A 19,120-nucleotide genomic window follows, 5' to 3' on the forward strand; every position below is an offset into this window, starting at 1 on the left:
ACCAAAGCCGTGATCTCTAATTATCAGACAGCTTCTGGAGTGACTCCTTCTCCTCATAACTAAGGATCTTTCTTTTCTTCTTTTTGCTTCTTTTTGTCTCTTCTGTCTCTTCAAGTTTGGTTCTGAGTTTTTTAAAAAATTAATTTGGGTATGAAAAAAGAAAAATATTTTATAGCCATTAGCCAGTAGCTAAAATTCCTCAACCAGCTATGGGGTACAGTGGCTTTAAATCTCTAGCTTAAAAAAAAAAATCCTTTATTTAATGTCTTTTTTGGGAAGTGCAGGTGGAACACACAGAGTTTCAGATTTGGTATAACTCCTAATATTTGAGAATTGTAAAAATTTGTAAATGCAGACTGTGGATGTACAATCTTGATCTTTCCGTCAGTGCTGTCATGCATTTACCAATTTGCCCTAGATTCTGTCTGGGACCGGAGATCTCACTTTGGTGGTGCTAGACATGTAGATATCTCTGAGCTTAGAATAAGTTAACTGGAGCTAAGCCCATATTTCACCCTTATGCAAAACATGGCCACATTTATGTTGGGGGGGGGCGGAGAGAAATTTCTTCTTTCTAATTGATCTTGCCCTGAGGTAGGATTATTGGTTTTCTTTGGTGATGCAATAAGCTTCTCAAAGGTCAATCATAGCCTATAGGGATTTTTGATTAATTTGTAAACAGAATGGGGAGGTCACTGGGTTTGCCAATTATCTGAGGTTCACGTTGTATCTCTTGGGACACTGACTTTCCCTCTCATATAGTGAAACTGGCAATACTGCTGAAAGGGGTGCCAATTAAATCTGAGATATGTCATAAAGAGGCAGTTTGAGATATGCATGAGCCAAATGTAGAGCTGTTTTTCCCCCCTGTCCTTTTGTTAAATATCAGTTTCATACTGTAAGGCCAGCCTTTACTGTCTTTTCCTAATAAACACTAAGAATCCTTATCCAGCCATGGTATGTCCTGGGGTTGATAGAGTTCCTATTCTCTACCTAATGCCTTTTATGTCATCATCTATTCATGAAAACTGGCATTCATAGCAAGATCCCTGAGGCAGTGTGAAATTCTTGTTCTCTTTCCATGAATTATATTTCTAAAAGAAAGAATATATTTTAATGGGATTTTGGCAAACAGCTTTGGTTTAAACTTTAGTTAAGTAGATAGGAGTTACTAACCACAATATAAAATTATCTGTTTAGTTTGTAATTTAGCAGAACATAGTACCTGCATTTATGTGGATGTGTAGAGTAGATACCCGAGAAATATCTGAAGAATTAATAACTGTACAGAAAAGGCCACCCAATTGAGGTTTTACATCATACTTCTTTTCAAAACATATTCCATGTATAAAGTTATATATTTCTTCATGATAAAACACAATACAGAAAGACTTCATTGGAAAGAGCATTATTGATTTTTAGAGCAAGCAAGGTTTTTCAAGACAATCTCAGATAAATTTTTCTTATTTAAAGTGAGAAGACAAAACATAGGTGATTCAAGAATAAAGTAATTCAATGTACTTTTTTAAAAAAATAAGCAATTGAAGATTTTTTATCTATCTCTCAAAGAGTGAAAATACCTCTGTTTTTAAACATTATAGTTCAGTTTATCTGTTCCACAGTATTAGAGTTGGAGGCTCAGTAACAAAAGAAAACCAAGCATCTAACTGCAGGACCCCAGGGTGTTTTCACAGTGAAGTGAAAGGTCTGAGCAGTCACTAAGTCTTAAGTGATATTTTGCCAAAATGTATTTTGATGCCAAAAAGATAATTAAGGTCTAGTTTGTTGTTTTATGATACTGGGTTAAAAATGTACAGCAAAATCTAATATATTTAAATGTTCAATTGATAAAGTATAATGTAGAAACCCTAGGAATTCTGCAAGTATGAAATTGGGGATTTAAAAGTAATAGAAATGTGTGAAAATAATAGGTAGAAGGCTCCTATTGTAATCTGCTTATTTTGATATAAAAGCAGTTTATTCAATTTCAGTTATATTAACTCATTGTTCGATGTTTTTATTTCTGTGAATATTTTAACAAAATCAACACATGTGCTTTAAGTTGGTTGGAAATCTTAATCTAGAGATTATATATATTTTATGTATATTTTCATGTATAGGAGAAATATGTTTATATTTTTTTTCAAAGACTTTAATCATTCACCTATTTTCTTAAATGAATAGAACTCTAAAACATTTATTTATAAAGTTACCATAAGTGCTTTATATGTTGCTCAATTTAAATTGTCATGTGTCCCACCTCAAAGATGATGGGACTTAACAAGTTTAAGCTATTGAAAGCTATTCTAAAACCACTGATGCAAAACTACTCAAGAAAATTAGGTGAGATAAATAAAGCTAGTGTCCCAAATGGTACTTTATCATAAGTACTGAGGATTGAACCCTGAGGCATTTACCCATGAGCCATCTTCCCAGCGCTTTTTTATTTTTTATTTTCAGACAGAGTCTTGCTAAGTTGCTTAGGGCCTCGCTAAATTGCTGAAGATGGCTTTGAACTTGTGATCTTCCTGCCTCAGCCTTCCAAGTTGCTGGGATTATAGGCATGTGCTATTGTGCTGGCTGTACTAACTTCTAGTTCAGCTAGTAATATTAATTCAAGCACAACTAGAGCCTTTTATCAAAAAATAATCACAAATACATCCAACATTTGAAAAATATTGTAAATTTCTTTAAAAAATGTTTTCCCCCTGGAGATGGTGGACTGACTGAATAGTCCATTGAATTTAGAGAGCCAAAAATACAATTTGTTTGATTAAATTTGATACAATGAAAGTCACAGTAAACCTAACTTTGTAGTTTCATTATATTTCTATTGCCTTAAATGGCCCAGTGGTGTTATTTACATAATTTCTTCCATTTTCATATGTCATTTCATGAAAGGAAAAAATATCTTAAACTACGCTTTCAAATATTTATTCTTGTCAAAAGATCAACATACAACTTTAAACATCTTAATTGACTTTATTTAACATTCTAGAATTGCACAGGCCCTCAGAACCAGAGCAGGTTCAAAGATTTCCAGGGTTGTAAAGTAGTCAGACAACATTTATGGACAGAAAACAGAAGTGACATAAATGACAGCTTAATTGGTTACATTTCAGTGTTTTGCCTAATTTTGAAAAAGCTGGCTGCCGGTGACTGTGCAGCTCAGCAGCTGTGGTGAACTAAGCCTCAGCTACCTGCAATAGATTAGGTTGCCCATCACACATCACTCAAGGATTCAAGAAGATAGCCTCAGGGCTAAACTTAATTTAATATTCTGATGCTCACTTTTTGAAATGTTTGAATGGGTATATGGCTAACTGCAATTTTAAACAGAAGCACATTTATAAGAACTAATTAGTTCATGGCATAAAAATAAGTTAAAAAACATTTACAGAAGATGAAACGCTTCTCTATCCATTAACATATGGTTGTTGTCCATTAATGTATGTTGAAAGAATATCATGTGGGCTATTTCTGTTATGTTTTTGCAAATTGATACAAATTAAAGTGTCAGGAAATTGATTACTGACAGCATGCCACATAATGTAAAGTGTGCTTGTCCTTCTAGAAATTTAATAATATATCCTCTCATCTTCATTTGGATTAATTTCATCATCTTCTGAGAGAAGGGCTACTTTTTCAAAAGCAATTGGCTGACCACGTTTATTTAGCATTTCACCTTTTATTTTTAAAATTTTATTAAAACAATTTTTATTGCTGTAGTAATTGTACATCTTTATGGGTAAAAGTCTGATGTTTTGGTACATGTGCATTGTATACTGATCAACCCAGGATATTTAGTTTATCCATCAGATCAAATATATATATATATTTATTTGAAACCAGGGGTACCTTAACCACTGAACCACATCCCCAGCTCCCCCCCCCCACTTCTTTTTGAGACAGGGACTCACTGAGTTGCTTAGGGCTCACTAATTTGCTGAGGCTGGCTTTGATCCTCCTGTCTTAGCCTCCTGAGCCATTTGCATTATGGGCGTGCCCCACTGGGTCAGGCTTCAAACATTTATTTTTGTGTGTGTGTGTTCAGGACATGCAAAAATTCTCTTTGGTTATTTTTAAATGTACAATACAACCTTGTTAACTGTAATTACCTAACTGTATAATAGGACATCAGAACTTATTTCTCCTGTCTGGCTGTGAGCTCACATTCCTTGACTAATCTCTTCCCCTCTCCCCCCTTGCTTCCCTCCCCAGTTTCTGGTAACCACTATTTGAAAAATGGTTGATTCTCTAAAATTATTTTCTATGTTATCTTAATTTATGAAAGAATTTTAAAATACAGATGTATTGTTGAAACTCAGGGTTATGTACAAATTTCTGACAAATTTTGGATTAGTTCTTCTGTTTGAATAAGTCAAGAGTAAAACCAAGAAATACTAGAAGTCATTTTGCCTAAAACAATGAGGAATTAAATTACATATAATAAAAAATTATGTTCAGAATTATTTTTAAAGTTTTTTTTTTGGGGGGGGAGGGAAAGTTATGGGAAAATTAAGAGTGCATTACTTTCTCACAATAGAATAGGTTTGTTCTAATTTATGAGCTGTGTACCTGAGAGGCAGTTAAAGGGACAAGAGACTATTACCATTCTGATTTTTCCTATATAGTCTTGATAGAAACAAAACCTTTTAGAATTCAGCAAAAAGAATAGGCAAGGTAGGCACTCAAATTTTTACATTTCTTCAGGAAAAAAAAAAAAAAAAGTCCAGTTCCCTTAGCAGAAGCTCCTTTAAGGTTTATTCAGAGTTTATCCAAAGCACCCGAGTGTGCTGATTTTCTTCTTAGAAACCAGCTAAGCCTCTGAAACGGGTCAGTGTGCTTTGGGCACTCAATTGCCTCCTCCAGACTGCATCTTTTAAGCACAGGTGCTAAGTGGAGGGTCTTTCTAAGCCTTACTCACCCTCTGACAGGAACTTGGCAATGCAGGCAGTTCTTAGAATTGGCTGTTCTGTGGGAGTCATCATGAGTTATTTACAAAGCTTCAGTTGTTCAGGTCAAACAACTCAAACTCTCAATACAGGGTCGGGAGTGAGAGGGAAAGAGAAGGGGAGTTGGAACTCAAGTGACTGCATTGCTTAAGAAAGTAGGGGAGAAAGTTTTTCTTGGATTCTATAAATACTACTTAAAAATGTTCACATGTCTTGAATAGCTGCAAGCTTAATAATTTTTTTGGAATCCCTCAGGAATAAACCTCAGTGATATATATAAGCTTATAACTAATATTTCCTAGAAGAACAAATATACAATTGTATATACCTTTCTTCAGTGAAGTGTTTTTGTATTTAGTTGGTGCTTTTTCTTCTATAAAGGGATAATAGGAGGTAAATACTTTGTCAACTCCTCTTATAATATGTTCTGGATTCAAGTCTTGGAAAAGCAACATACTTTTTGCCATTATTATTATTATTTTTACAAATGCTAGCATATAGTTGAGGAATAAGACATCTAGTTCATTGCCTTTAAGTATTAAGGAGGAACCTCTGAAACAATTTTGGTTTTGATGTTTTATAATTGAGTATTAAAATTATTCTTAGAAATCAGCCTCCCAATTTCTAAGTTTACTATTACAAATCAAATCACATAATGATGCAGTAAAACAAAGTCATCAACTCCAAATCATGTTGCCTAGCCATTGTAGATAAATGAGTATGCATTTGTAAAACCACTAGAGGGCATACAGTCACTGCATTTTTGCTGAAGACTTCCACAAAGCTTTATCATGATATGCAGGATTGGGGGAAAGCAAATATTATCTATTATTGGACAATATTTTCCTATCACTTAATGCAATGGCAAAGCTCAGTTTTATATTTTCCTGGATCCTTTAAAGCAAATAAAAATATTTATTGAAAGCTTGATTAAAGGATTCTTCCTTTGCAAAGGAGAGTTAAAGATCATCTTTACCATAGTAGATAATGTATTTACTTATAGCATCTAGTAGAAAAATTTACCACACACAGTATTTACTTTAATTTTTTATATCATTGCTTTGCCAATTTGTGTTGCTGTTTTTCATGCAGCTGATTCTCTAAAGGATAAAGGGCCCACATTTTAAAATTTTCTAATATTTTCATAGCTGTAATCTTCAAAATTATTATTTCTTAAAACAGAAAGCCAAGAAGGAGCTCATGATGATTCACTGAGGGTACTTCTATTATTAAGAGTTAAAAACTGAGCAGAAATAGTGATCCTAAGTTCCAAAATGGGCTTTGGTGTTCAGGACCATGACTTGGTCCCAGGGAAAAATCATGCAAAACGCACACTCTAAACTCGATGGTTGGGAGAAGATATTATTTGAGACAAATTGGACAAAGGTTGCCATTACAAGAATAATAACATAATAGGACTTACCTGTTCTAATATATTTTGAAGTCTCTCTATCTCACAGTCTATCACAAATTTCTTCTCTTGTCTTCTGTCAAGTTCTTCTAGAAGTTGTCTGTAGCTGACGTCATTAAAATTTTCCACACATATAGCGCTGACATGCCAACCATTTTGTCCTGCTTTTTCCATTATAGCTTGAAGTATTGAGTATCCTATTGGGCGGGAAAAAGAGTCACTAAAAACCTGCTTATACTCTTTTTTTAATGACATATGCAGGCAGTGAGTCTCCATCAATATTTTAAAGCTCCAAAATATACACTGATTGCTTAGAAACTTAAAAATCTGAATCGCTGTTTCAGAATCATTTGATCTTACTTTCTGTATTCAGGGCAAAAAAATCTCGTAAGCTATTGATTGAATGAAGTAGCAACACCATTTCTTGTAAAAGCTCACAAAATTGCTCTATTGGAGAATATTCCATTGGTCTAGACACATTTTCGATGAGAAAACTAAAAACCAAGTCTACCATCACTTGTAGTCAATATCAATTTCATAAATGCCTTTTGTTTTTTTGCTCACTAGACAGCATTCATTTTGAAGAAATGTTTTGACTTCCCATTGGAGCAAAGTAGTAACAGCTTTGGTTCCACCATGGAAGAGAAGACATAAAAGAAATAGTACAATGGTATTCATAGGAGAGCCATTACCTTCGGAGCCTCGTTTGATGATATGGACAGATTTATACTGCAAAGGCTTTATGTATTAAGCTTGTCCTCTCTTTACAGGAGTGATGTAGATTGGGAGTGAGTTGAATAATCACTTGGTAAGGGACTGAGTACTCATAAGACAACAGAAGAGACAGGCATTCAAATAAACAAATGCAACTTAGTTTTTAAAAGTGCAGTGATAGAGTACTCAGGATAAAGTGTTGACCAAAGGGAAGGCTAGGCTATGTCTGCCTGGGCTAGGTTATGTCTGCCTGGGACAAAACAAACAAACAAACAAACAAACAAATAAAAACCCACAAAGGAGAAACCACTTGCATTGGTTTTGAGGGCTAAAAAGTGCTGGAGGTGAAGGTATTTTTTATGTGAAGACAGGAAGGTAGAAACACCACACAGATCTACCTGTGGGGAAGGAAAAACACCTGGTCCAAGCATCTGGTTAAGGGAGGAATTATAAATTTATAATCATAGTACTGGAGTTATATCTTCATACTGCTTTCTCTAGCTCTCAGTTTTGAATTGTAATATTAGGGAAGAGAAAAGATCCTTCAAACCTATAAATACCCTTAAACACGGATTGGTTAGGATCACAGACTTTAGTAATTTTTTCACTTTACAGCTTAGCATAAACAAAACATTCTAATCCTCTTTAAGAAAATCCAACACTTATTTGAGCTCATGCTATATCAGTTGCCTATAATTTCTCCCTCCCTAAATTCTGGAGTTAGGATAGGGAGCTGGTGGTGGTAAAAGTGAAGATTTGAAATGAATACACAGTGCTTGCAGGATAAGAGCACTTTTTTTTTTTTTTTTTGGCTTTCTGATTATATGTGAGTCAGATTCAGGGACTTTGATTTTGAGTTATGTTTTCCACATGTCAGAGTTTCAAACATTACGATGCTCAGGTAATATCAACAGATGGAACTGATGATGAGATCATATTTGAAATATAAATTACCTGATATCCTGCCAAATGAAATACTGCAGCAGTCAGGATTCATTTTTATCTAAATGAAAAAAAAATCCCCAAAGAAGATAAAAGGGGGCATATTAATTACTCTGTAATTATTCTGGTGTATCTGTTGCTTTGCTTAATCTTTCCTTTTGTAATGCAGGCCAGTAATTACCTTTTGAAATCTTCCCTAGCCCTCCCCACCTCTGTACCTTCCTGGAAACTTGGGACTCTTTATCAAAATTCCTATTCAATACATATGTAACATGATGGTATGCAGCCTTTCTTAATGCACATTTTCAGACCTCATTTCTTCTGTTGCTGGGAATTGCTCTCTGATGGAAATGAAGGCAACATTTCTTCTTTCTACTAACATTTTGACACCTATGAATGTGTTCTTTGACTTCAAAATAATACTTTAAAAAAATGCCTATTGACATTTTCCCCCTTTTCTCCTTTGACTTATTGTCATACAAAAATAATTCTAAGATTTTTTTGTTTGCTTGATTGTTTTAGAAATGATAAAGATGGGCCACACAGAGAGAAATAGTTTTTCTACTCCCTGTGATCAATCCACATCTTAGCTTAGTTCTCCAGACATTGCTGCTATTTTTCGGCCTCGTGTGGCTGTCAGGACTCATGTCGGTACTAGGCATCCTTGTTGTTATTCTACTGCTGATGTGACTTGTACAGGATGCAGAGACACACACCTACAAATTTACATGTTTCTACATAGAATAATGAAAATATTTACAATAATAAATCCATAATTCAAGTTCAGCATTTTATTATCTAATTGTATTTAGAAATGATGCTAGACTTGAAATAAGAAAAAAACCCTCAGTCACAATCTTTGTTAAATGTCAAAGAAAGTTGGCCACCTAAAAAGCCCCATTAATCAAAGTCAGAAATGAATGGCATCTTTTCAATGTGGTGCAAAGGACACACAGCTACAGTTTCAGAGCCCTAGCTGAAAACTTACATTCTTTTATAAGCTGTGTTTGATTTTAACATGCTCTCATATTATTCATTGCTGCTCAGATGTGTGTGTGTGTGTCTTATTTATTTGCCAAGATAGCTGGGAATAAATTGTAACTAGGAGAAAATACTGCTGTTGAATCTATGATTATGTAACCTAGTTGTTATATAAACTAGAAAGTCACATGTCAGGTCATACTACTTCTACATCTGGCTATAATTTATACCTTCTAGCTATTAAAAAGTGTAATATAATATTGTGGTCAAAATATGAAGGCTGCAGATTTAGGTAAATTTCAAATGGTTAAAAGGAGATTTTCTACTGTAAAGAATATTTTAAATCTTGCTTCTCCTTAAAAAGCTGTTTTAACACTTTAATGTGTACTATTTACTGAAGACCTAAACCATCCACAATTTTATAAGGTATATCTAGATAAACAAAGATGTGATTCTTGTCTAGCAAAACTGATAGTTAGGTGACTAACCATTAAGCAAAATATACAGCATTATATAAATAACTTCAAAGGAATAAAAAAATTTTTTAGAATAATAGGGACAGCATGCCATAGACATGATCACATTACCAGATTATAATAAGTAACCAAAGCCTTTTTCATAGACATCAAAGAATACTATCAACTGCACATAAAATATTTTAAAATATGTTATCATACATATAATTATATGCACTTTTTTTTGAAATAAAATCACAGTGGGGTAAGAAGTCCTAAGCTACTGCATTCTTACACATCAACAATTTTTATATCATCCACAGATAATGACCTATTTTGGATGAGTAGCATCTCAGAGTTGCTGCTAACCACACAAATTCAGTTTATTTATTTGATATTCTTTTGCAAGAGTTATTTGATGCAATTGTCTGTACACAGAGCAGCAGGAAGAGAAGCCGGAGATATTTATGCCAGGGAGGAAATAATTTTTAAAGGACAAGAATTGTCCATATGCCATAAAAATTTTCACTTTGGAGAGGACAGAAAAGTGGCTGTTGTATTTTCAGTGAGAAAGACATTGACATATTCAACATGATCAGGTAATGAAATGCTGGATAGAGAAGTCATATTTCAGAGGGGTGAGACATTGAGGAGAAAACAGGAAGAGCTGACAATATAGAAATTTTCAAGGAATATAGTCAGGATAACAAAGTCATTAATGAAGCATATGTCATTTTGATGAACATGAGATAGAGAAACATCTAGGTTATGGGAAGTAGTTTGGGAAGGAGAGACCTAACTGTGCCATAGGGTGTCACTTAATCTGAAAAGGAGAAGTAATAAAGGGAGAAAGCAGCAGTTTGTACCTACTCACATTGGAGCCACCCTCATTGGTCTTACCAGTTGCTCTACAGGCACCTGCTACTTCATCATCACTTTATCTGGTCTGACACAAGGCTAGTGGACTTCAGGAGCAAGGGGTGTGTATGTTTGGAAATCTACTTCATGTTGCATATTGACTTGAGCATAGGAGAGGAATAAAATTCTTCAATCCTCAGTGCATTTAATGTCACCAGACTGGAACTATAGAGCAGATTTAGTGACCATTTCGTTTGGACTCCAGCCAAAGCAAATAATGTGTTCAAAGGCCATAGTCTGAACCTCAAAGTCTCAGTACATAGAAGGAGTAACCCACATTGTAGCTTGGTTAAAATTATCTGCAGCTGTGACTATGGCATTTATTTATGCCACAGTTCAAGAAGGGCATAATGAAATAAGCAATGATTTTCTCACTTACACACACCTAGAAGCTATCTATGTAAGCATGAGATAAGATGGAATTTTTTTTCTGCAAATGCAAAAATGGTAAAAAGAATAAATCTATCTTCAGAGATGGATAGAAAATGACTATTTTCAAACATGGTCATTTTAAGTCCTATATTTTTCCCAAGTATTTTTAAAAATATTTTTTAGTTGTAGATGGACACAAAACCTTTATTTAATTTCTTTATTTTTATGTGGTGCGGAGAATTGAATCTAGTGCCTCACATGTGCTAGGCAAGCACTCTATCACTGAGCTACAAGCCCAGCCCCTATTGTATTTTTTGACAAAAAGATTTATTGTCTTGTGACCCTTATATTACAGTGCTCCTACCTAGTTCAGATGACACTTTATGAAGGAATTTGACAGATTAAAATTTTAAAGCATTATAGTAGAGTTTATCTTTTTTTTTAAACTATCAAATCTCTCTTTATCCAAGACAATGGAATTTCATCTTTCACCATGTAAACAGTCACAATAAATGCATTTTCTTAACTCTCGTTCAGCTGGATATGGCTCTGTGACAGAGCTTTGGCCAACAGTTTTGTGTAGAAGCTTCAGGAAATTCTCCTCCAAAGACCATATAAGTATGCTTTATATCTTGTCTATTTGACCCTTCCTTCACCTTGCTGCCTAAATGGGAATTTCTGCTACTTGGTCATGGACTATGAATGACAGAATGACCACACAGAAGGACCCTGGGTCTCTGGTGGACTACTCCTTCCTGGTCACCCATCCATATTTTCATATGAAAGAAATAAATATATTATCTTGTTTTATCTGTTAATATGGCTTAAGCAAATTTTTCTGTCAGTTACAATTGAACCTAATCTTGATTAATACAATCATGTAGCTAGTATTCTCATCTATTTGCCACAGACTCAAAGCACTAATCATCTCCTCCAAAGAATGCCGAATTTTCTCTTGTTTATCTTGACATGTTCCAAAACTGGGCCACTGGGAAACTCTTATTTCAATATTACAAATGGTTGATTCCCTTGATTAATATGTCCACTTATTTGCATAGCAACTGTATTGATTTCTGTGAACAGAAACTCTAATTATGGCATTTATTTACATAAATCCTTCAATGTTTTCATATTATTTTTATGATCCATACCAACAACTGGTCATGCTTGTCCCCTAACTCTCTCTCCATGCTCATACTGGGTCACTATCCTCCTTTCTCTCTATAGCACTGGCCTTCTAGAGGAACCAGAAGGCACCACACAGTCTCAACCCAGGGTCTTTACATATATTAGTGCTCCCTTTGAAGGACTACTTCCTTCCTCTTTTGCCTTCTATTTATCTTTAAGATATCATCTAAAACATCACATACTCCCCGACTAAAACACTTTCCACTGAAATAAACTCTCATAGCTTTCTGTACATTTTTTCAAAGATTTTTATTATAGTTTCTAATTATACATTTAAATGATGATCAGATGGGAGTCTTGTTTCTCCTACTATGCTATAGTTTCCATGAAAGTAGAAACTATTTCTGTCCAGTACTTTTCCTGGTGGCTACTCAGCAAAGTGATGTTTGGATGCATGAGTAAAGTAATGGCCAGCCTGGCATGGTGGGCATACCTGTAATCCCAGTGGCTCTGGAAGCTGAGGCAGAAGGATCTCAAGTTCAAAGCTAGCCTCAGCAACTTAGCAAGAACCTGTCTCAAAATAAAAAATTAAAAAAAAGAAGGGTAGGGACAGGAGATGTAGCTCAGTGGTTTAGCACCCCTGGGTTCAATCCCCAGTACCCTCCCCCCCAAAAAAAAAAAAAAAAGTAGCAGCCAGTTCACAAACAGAATCAGGGTATCAAAAGGCTCAGAGCTGAGAGGGAGCATGGCAGGTCACATGCAGGACCTAACTACTTCATTTTATCTTCTGTGTTTAAAAGGACAAGGAGTGTATGTGGCATGTGAAAAAACTTCTAAGGCTGGAGAGACAAACAGACAAGTGACAAATCAGAAAAACCTTTTGTATAATCTTCAGGAATTTGGTCTTTGATTCTCAAGGACTTAAGAAGAGATCCACAATTTTACATAATGCCCTATATGTAAAATTGTGGATGTGTAACCGACGTGATTCTGCAATCTGCATTTGGGGTAAAATTGGGGGTTCATAACCCACTTCAATCTAATGTATGAAATATGATATGTCAAGAGCTTTGTAATGTTGTCAACAACCAATAAAAAAATAAATAAATAAAAAAAGAAGAGATCCACAGTACAGAATGTGTCTTAGAGGGATACTTATAGCTGAAGTGAGGAAAATGTGATACATGTGGGTGACGCAGAAAAAGAAAAGTCACTTAAAAGACCTTACTGCAATAAGAGAGATGGAAAGTAATCAGAGTGATATTTGGGATCATGTAGAGATAGATTCTGGATTAAAAGGGAAGAATAAGTCAACCTGGTGATAAATGAAACATAAGACAAAAAGAAAAGTATTTTGAATGCCACACTATGTTCTAGTGTTCATTCTACATTCTACTTTTTATTTTCAGAGGGAAGTCAGGTCTTTCAGGGGATATAGCTTAGTATTAGAGCACTTGCCTCATATACAGGAAATTAAAAAAAAAGAAAAGAAAGAGATAGAACTCAGATCTTTTTGGATCTCCAGAAGGAATGCCTATTTTTCTATATGAATTTCAAGTGTCAATTAACTTCTGATGAAAAAAATTTAGAGCCACATCTCTTATCACCAAAAGCAGTATGATAAATTTTGATACAAGTTGGAGACACTCATTTTTCTCTCTTGCTACAGGAATCAATTATTCCAGAGGTTTTGAGTATTCTCTACAAATGCATTAAATCTCTTCAAGTTTGCCTCCAACACATTTTTCTTTTTAAATTTTGTCTCATTTCCTGTGGGCCTTTACCAAAATCTTTTTGTAATATAAGCCAAAGTTTTAAAAATAAGCCATTCTTGAAGCCTGATTTTCTACTTACAATAAATATTAAACATAATTTCTATATAGTTACTGTTTTGCTTATAAAGTGAGATTTTAGCTGGGTATAGTGGTGCATGCCTATAATTGCAAGTACTCTAGGGACTGAGGCGGAGGGATCTCAAGTCAGCCTGGACAACTTAGTGAGAACTTGTCTCATGTAAAAACAAAAGAGGTCTGAGGTTGTAGCTTAGTTGTAGAGCACTTGGCTAAAATATATGAAGCCCTGGGTTCAATCCCCAGTAATACACACACAAAAAGTAAGATTTTTATCTGTTTTCATATCACAGAATGTAAATTCACAATTCTAATTTTATTAATTTTTATATTACATATACAAAATTTACAACTGAAACTTTCATAAAAACACGCCATTGTATTATCAAAAGGGAAATAAAACATACATTTGTGAATTGTTAAGAATCTGGTGCCTTTGTCTTCTGTTAAGCATTTAAAACCCTTAAGACAAAAATCTTCAATGTTTAACCTATTCAATATCCAGTACTTGAGGGGGGAAAAAGAAGTGTTAAGAGGAAAAAGGGGGTCAGAAGTGACTTCACAGAGGAAGAATGCTCTGGACTACCAAGTGGTCCTTAGAGAATGAGGAGGGTCTACTGAATGGAGATGGTGAGGAAGAAAGAGCCACTGTACCACAAGGCCCAGCCACAGATGCAGGAGGCTTGGGGAGCCCACAGTGCACATGAACAGTGGCTAGTTACTAGATTAGCTTGCCTGAGTAGAGGATTCACAAATGACATTCTGACCTAGTAGTGTTTAATAATATAATCAGAAGATCTTATCACAGCCCTATGAAGTAAGAATCATCCTGCCCTACGAAAAGGTTTACATGATTTGTATGAAGTCATAACCCCACTAAGTGGCCAAGCTGTGAACTGAACTCAAGACTTCAATTCTCAAGTTGAAGGAGTTTTCATCAGGCTTTCTCCTGCAGATGATGAAATTAACAAGGAAGGGTGAGGCCATTTTGTGAAGGCCATTAAATAGCAGACAACATCAATTCTTTCTCTCACAGTCCCAGCCCATATCATATCATATCATATGTTGTCAGTGCTACCTTCAAAATATATCAAGAATTTCTCCTTACCTGAGCCACCTCCACCTTAGCCCAAGTTTTTGGACAGGATTATTTCTAAGTAGCTGCATGAGTTTCTGGCTCAGACTTTGTTGTATTCTGTCAGTGCAGAAGCCAGATTTGAGAATCCAACTTTTTAAGTAAGCCAATTCATATTACTAAAGGTCAAAACCCTCCAACTGCTTCTGTACACCAGCCTGCAAGACTCTAGAGCTCTGGCCTCCTGTAGGGCTATCTCATGCTCAAACATCATGCTCAAACTGACCCCAAGTTTTGCCTTGGAGCGCTGTCCCCAAAGGTAGGGGTTCACTATTTCACTTCCTTTAGGTCCTTATCCAAATGCTGTCTTTTGAGTGAGGCCATCCCAGGTTACTTGATCTAAAATTTCAGCTCCCTCATCCTGGATCTCCTATCCTGCTTCTCTGCTTTACTTTCTCCAAAGCATTTGCTGCTATCTAGTGTACTCTTCATTTTCTTCACTCATCTTGTTTACTTTCTGTTTCTTCCACAGAATGTAAGCTTATGAAGTCAGGACTTTTGTTTTGTTCACTCTGCCTTTCAGTGCCTGGCATCTAAAAGGCATACAATAAACAGTTTTAAAAAATAATTAAATACTGTAAGTTAGAAATTCTTCCATTGATAGTAATAAAATATTGAAGCTTTGGAGGAAGGAAGAGACAGATTTTTAAATCTGCTTTTATCATGTTAGCTAGATATAGTGAAAATGATGGATGAGTGGAAAGAAGGAAGAAAAGGAATCCAAATGGGAGTTGACTAAAATTAACACAGGTATAATTCAATGACTCCTCTCGTCTAGCCTGATTCTGGGGGGCGTGGAATGGGAAGAAAGGAGACTGTCAGTTGCTTGTTGTATTCTAAATTATATTCTTGTTCTCTCATTCTTTACTTATCCATATATGATGAGGCCAATTTTTCTTACATCAACTGAAGCCATATGAAATTGCTATTTCTTCTGATCAAAAATAGTGAAATATCAGCAATATCTTATTGTTTGACCTAGAGATATCTTTTGAATTAATAATAAATAATACTTAGTGTTGTTAAAATACCTAAAAACTACTTAATTTGCAGTTTACACATTAAACCTAAAAGAAGTAGGAAAATATAAAAATTCCCAAACCTAGGAATAGGGAGGTCATGAGTTGTAGGACCCAGGAGTACTATATGGGATATCTCAAGTTTTTCCCAAATATTATTCCAGTATTTATTATTCAATATTTATAACAAACATCCTGAGTCATTAATGAAAGTTAAAATAAACTTCAAAAATTTCAGAATTAAAGTAAGTTTGGAATACATTTTAAAGAGCTCCATTCTTGATTCCTTCAAAAGCTTGAAATGGCAGCACTATTTGACCCATCTATCCCTCTCCTCCATCTATACCCAAAGGACTTAAAAGCAGCATATACAGTGACACAGCCACATTAATGTTTATAGCAGCACAATTCACAATAGCTAAACTGTGGAACCAACCTAGATGTCCCTCAGTAGATGAATGGATAAAGAAAATGTGGTATATAAACACAATGGAAGATTAGTCAGCAATAAAAGATAATGAAATCATGGCATTTGCAGTTAAGTGGGTGGAGTTGGAGAACATAATGCAAAGTGAAGTTAGCCAATCATAAAAAAAATGATGAATGTTTTCTTTGATATAAGGATGCTGATTCATGATGGGGTTGGCTCAGGGAGCATTGGAGGATTAGATGAATACTGGATAGGGCAAAGAGTTGGGAGGGGAAATGGGGATAAAAAAGATGGTGGCATGAGGTCGATATCATTACTCTAAAAACATGTATGAAGACACGAATGGTGTGAATATACTTTGTATACAACCAGACACATGAAAAATTGTACTCTATATGTGTAATATGAATTTTAATGCATTCTGCTCTCATATATAACAAATTAGAATAAAAAAAGAAAAAAGAGCTCCATTCTAAATGATTAAAAACAGAAATACTTTTGGCTTATAAAAACAAAAATGGAAACAATCAGGCATGGTGGCATAAGCCTGTATTCCTAGTGACTTGGGAGGCTGAGTCAGAAGGATGGCAAGTTCTAGACCGGCCTTGGCTACTAAGTGAAACTCTGTCTCAAAATAAATAAATAAATAAATAAATAAGGGCTGGGATGTATCTCAGTGGTAAAGCACTCCTGGATTCAATCTCCACTGCTCCAAAATACAAAACTAAAAACAAAACTAAATGATTAACTCTGAAATATTGGCTCATTGGTTGAGCAAGATAACCAATGCTACATAGAATTCTGGTTTTTAAAAGACCAATTAATTTATTCTACCTATGCTGAAGTTTGAGTCCAATAGATCTCATTAATTAATCATGAAAACGATCACTAGCAACAAAACACAGACATGTTACACAACATATTAAATATCAGTTAGTTATATTCACATGCCAAGCTGTGTACTATAAATAATATTAATTTGCATCTGGCTTTTATACACAGAGCCAAAACCATTCATTGTGGTTGATTTGAAAATGATGTTTTAAAATGTTACTTTTGTCTTTTCTTCAGCACAGGAGTAGCAGTACATAATTTTCTTGTGAAGATTCTGGTGAAAGGATTTGCATACAATTATCGAGACAATTTCTGCTCCTAGCAGGAACAAACACAGGATGAAGTAAGTATTCACAATATGATTAGCCTAATTTTCATATCCCACTGAGGCTAGCTCAATTCCAAGAAGTAATTGTAAGCTCGTGTCAGTGACTGAGAGTGAATACATTTGATTACTCACTATTAAATGTCTTTAGTGGGGAAATGGCCCTGAGCTGATCATCTAAACTCAGAGTGACTTCTTGAACGGCATGCCAGGCAACAAATGGTGGGTTCCTTGGCAGACTTAGTTACCTTCAACCATGAAAGCTGAGCTTCTTATTTTCACTCTGGTTCTAAGGCAGTTTATTTGAATTCCTTAACTTTCTACTGTTGCTTTCTGTATAACAAAGATGATTAATGTTGGGTTTTTATCAGTCATGATGTTTTTCATATTTATAATTCTGGACAATCATGGTGTATACTCAATATCCCACACTTCCCTCAGAAAGAAAAACAGAAACCTATCTCTTACTCTTGGTTCCTTATTTGGTTATTAGATACTCAGCCACTTTATTCAGAAACACAAGAGACAGTCTCAGACTTGTCCCTCTTCTCACCTTTATGGAAACCAGTCCTGCTCTTTCTTCCTAAACCTGATATTTAAGACATTTTGTGACAATTACCTACTTGTTTATTCTTTCATTTTCATTCACTGCTTGTTTACTAAGTGCTGACTGTATGCAAGTCCACTGCTCCAGATGTTGTAGATACAGAAATAAGCAAACTAGTAAGAGGAATCCTCTTTACAAAGTCTACACTCTAGTGCTGAGACACACGATAAAAAAATACTAAATACATAAATGCATTTATAATATAATGACAAGAGGTGATAAGTGCTGTGAAGAAAGGGATCAAATTATTGGAGTTGGTCTTAGGAGAGATGCTTATCTTCCCAAACCAAGTTCTCTCATACCAAAAAGTATAGTTCTCTGAATAAACCAGATTCACTGCTGCCTCAATGCTTTGTGAGGGCTGCTACCTGTGCTAAAATGCCTGCTTTCCCCACAACTTCCAACCTTTCCTTCAGCTTCAGCTTCAGACCATTTTAGAAGACTCCCTTGATGTGTTCTATGAGGAGCCCTTTTTCTTTATAGTTCCCTACCTAATTGTCTGAATGGTAATCACAGTTCATGCTATCTTGAAAATATTTATTTATTTATTTATTAAATAAGTAAATCCTATATGGTATTTTTGAAAGTACTAAAGACAGTACTTGAGCCAGTCACTGATCTCAAGGATGTTCAATTACACAAAGTGTTAATTGCTGGTTTGCCTATTTAGTTCCCTTAAAGTCTAAGACTACTTTATTCATTTTTGTTTTCCTAGTTTTTTTTCTAAATATGAAGAATGTATCAATAAGAGTTAATCTAAGGAGACGAGTAAAACTCCTGCCTTTAAAAAATGCCCCCCCATTTGATCAAGTCTAATAATTATAAAGATAATAACAATAACACTTATGGAGGGCCTGCCTAATTGAGGAATATTGAATTAAGTGCTTTGTGGGCATAGTGTTAGCTTTCTTATCTTCATTTTATCTAAAAGAAACTGGTGATAGAGAACTTAAGTTTTTGGCCAAGATCACTTAGCTTAATTGGTAGAGACTCATTCTGTCTGACATTAGAGCCTGCTTTTTATTCTTCTCTGAGATATGCTCT

The 19,120-nt window shown here is 35.0% G+C and overlaps 1 protein-coding gene across 3 annotated transcripts in view; it reads right to left on the minus strand.

Moving 5' to 3' along the window:
• GRIA4 (glutamate ionotropic receptor AMPA type subunit 4) overlaps nucleotides 1-19,120 on the minus strand; it is a gene marked incomplete at both ends in the record, with an annotated part of 332,583 nt that overhangs the window by 92,378 nt on the left and 221,085 nt on the right. For all 3 annotated transcript variants that reach the window (XM_081278586.1, XM_081278587.1, XM_081278588.1), the window contains one exon: nucleotides 6,379-6,563. In XM_081278586.1, the coding sequence (XP_081134712.1) occupies nucleotides 6,379-6,563 (185 nt within the window). The remainder of the gene's footprint in view (nucleotides 1-6,378; nucleotides 6,564-19,120) is intronic.

The sequence above is a fragment of the Spermophilus citellus genome (assembly GCF_964194105.1).
Source record: "Spermophilus citellus genome assembly, chromosome: 2".
Classification (NCBI taxonomy): Eukaryota; Metazoa; Chordata; class Mammalia; order Rodentia; family Sciuridae; genus Spermophilus; species Spermophilus citellus.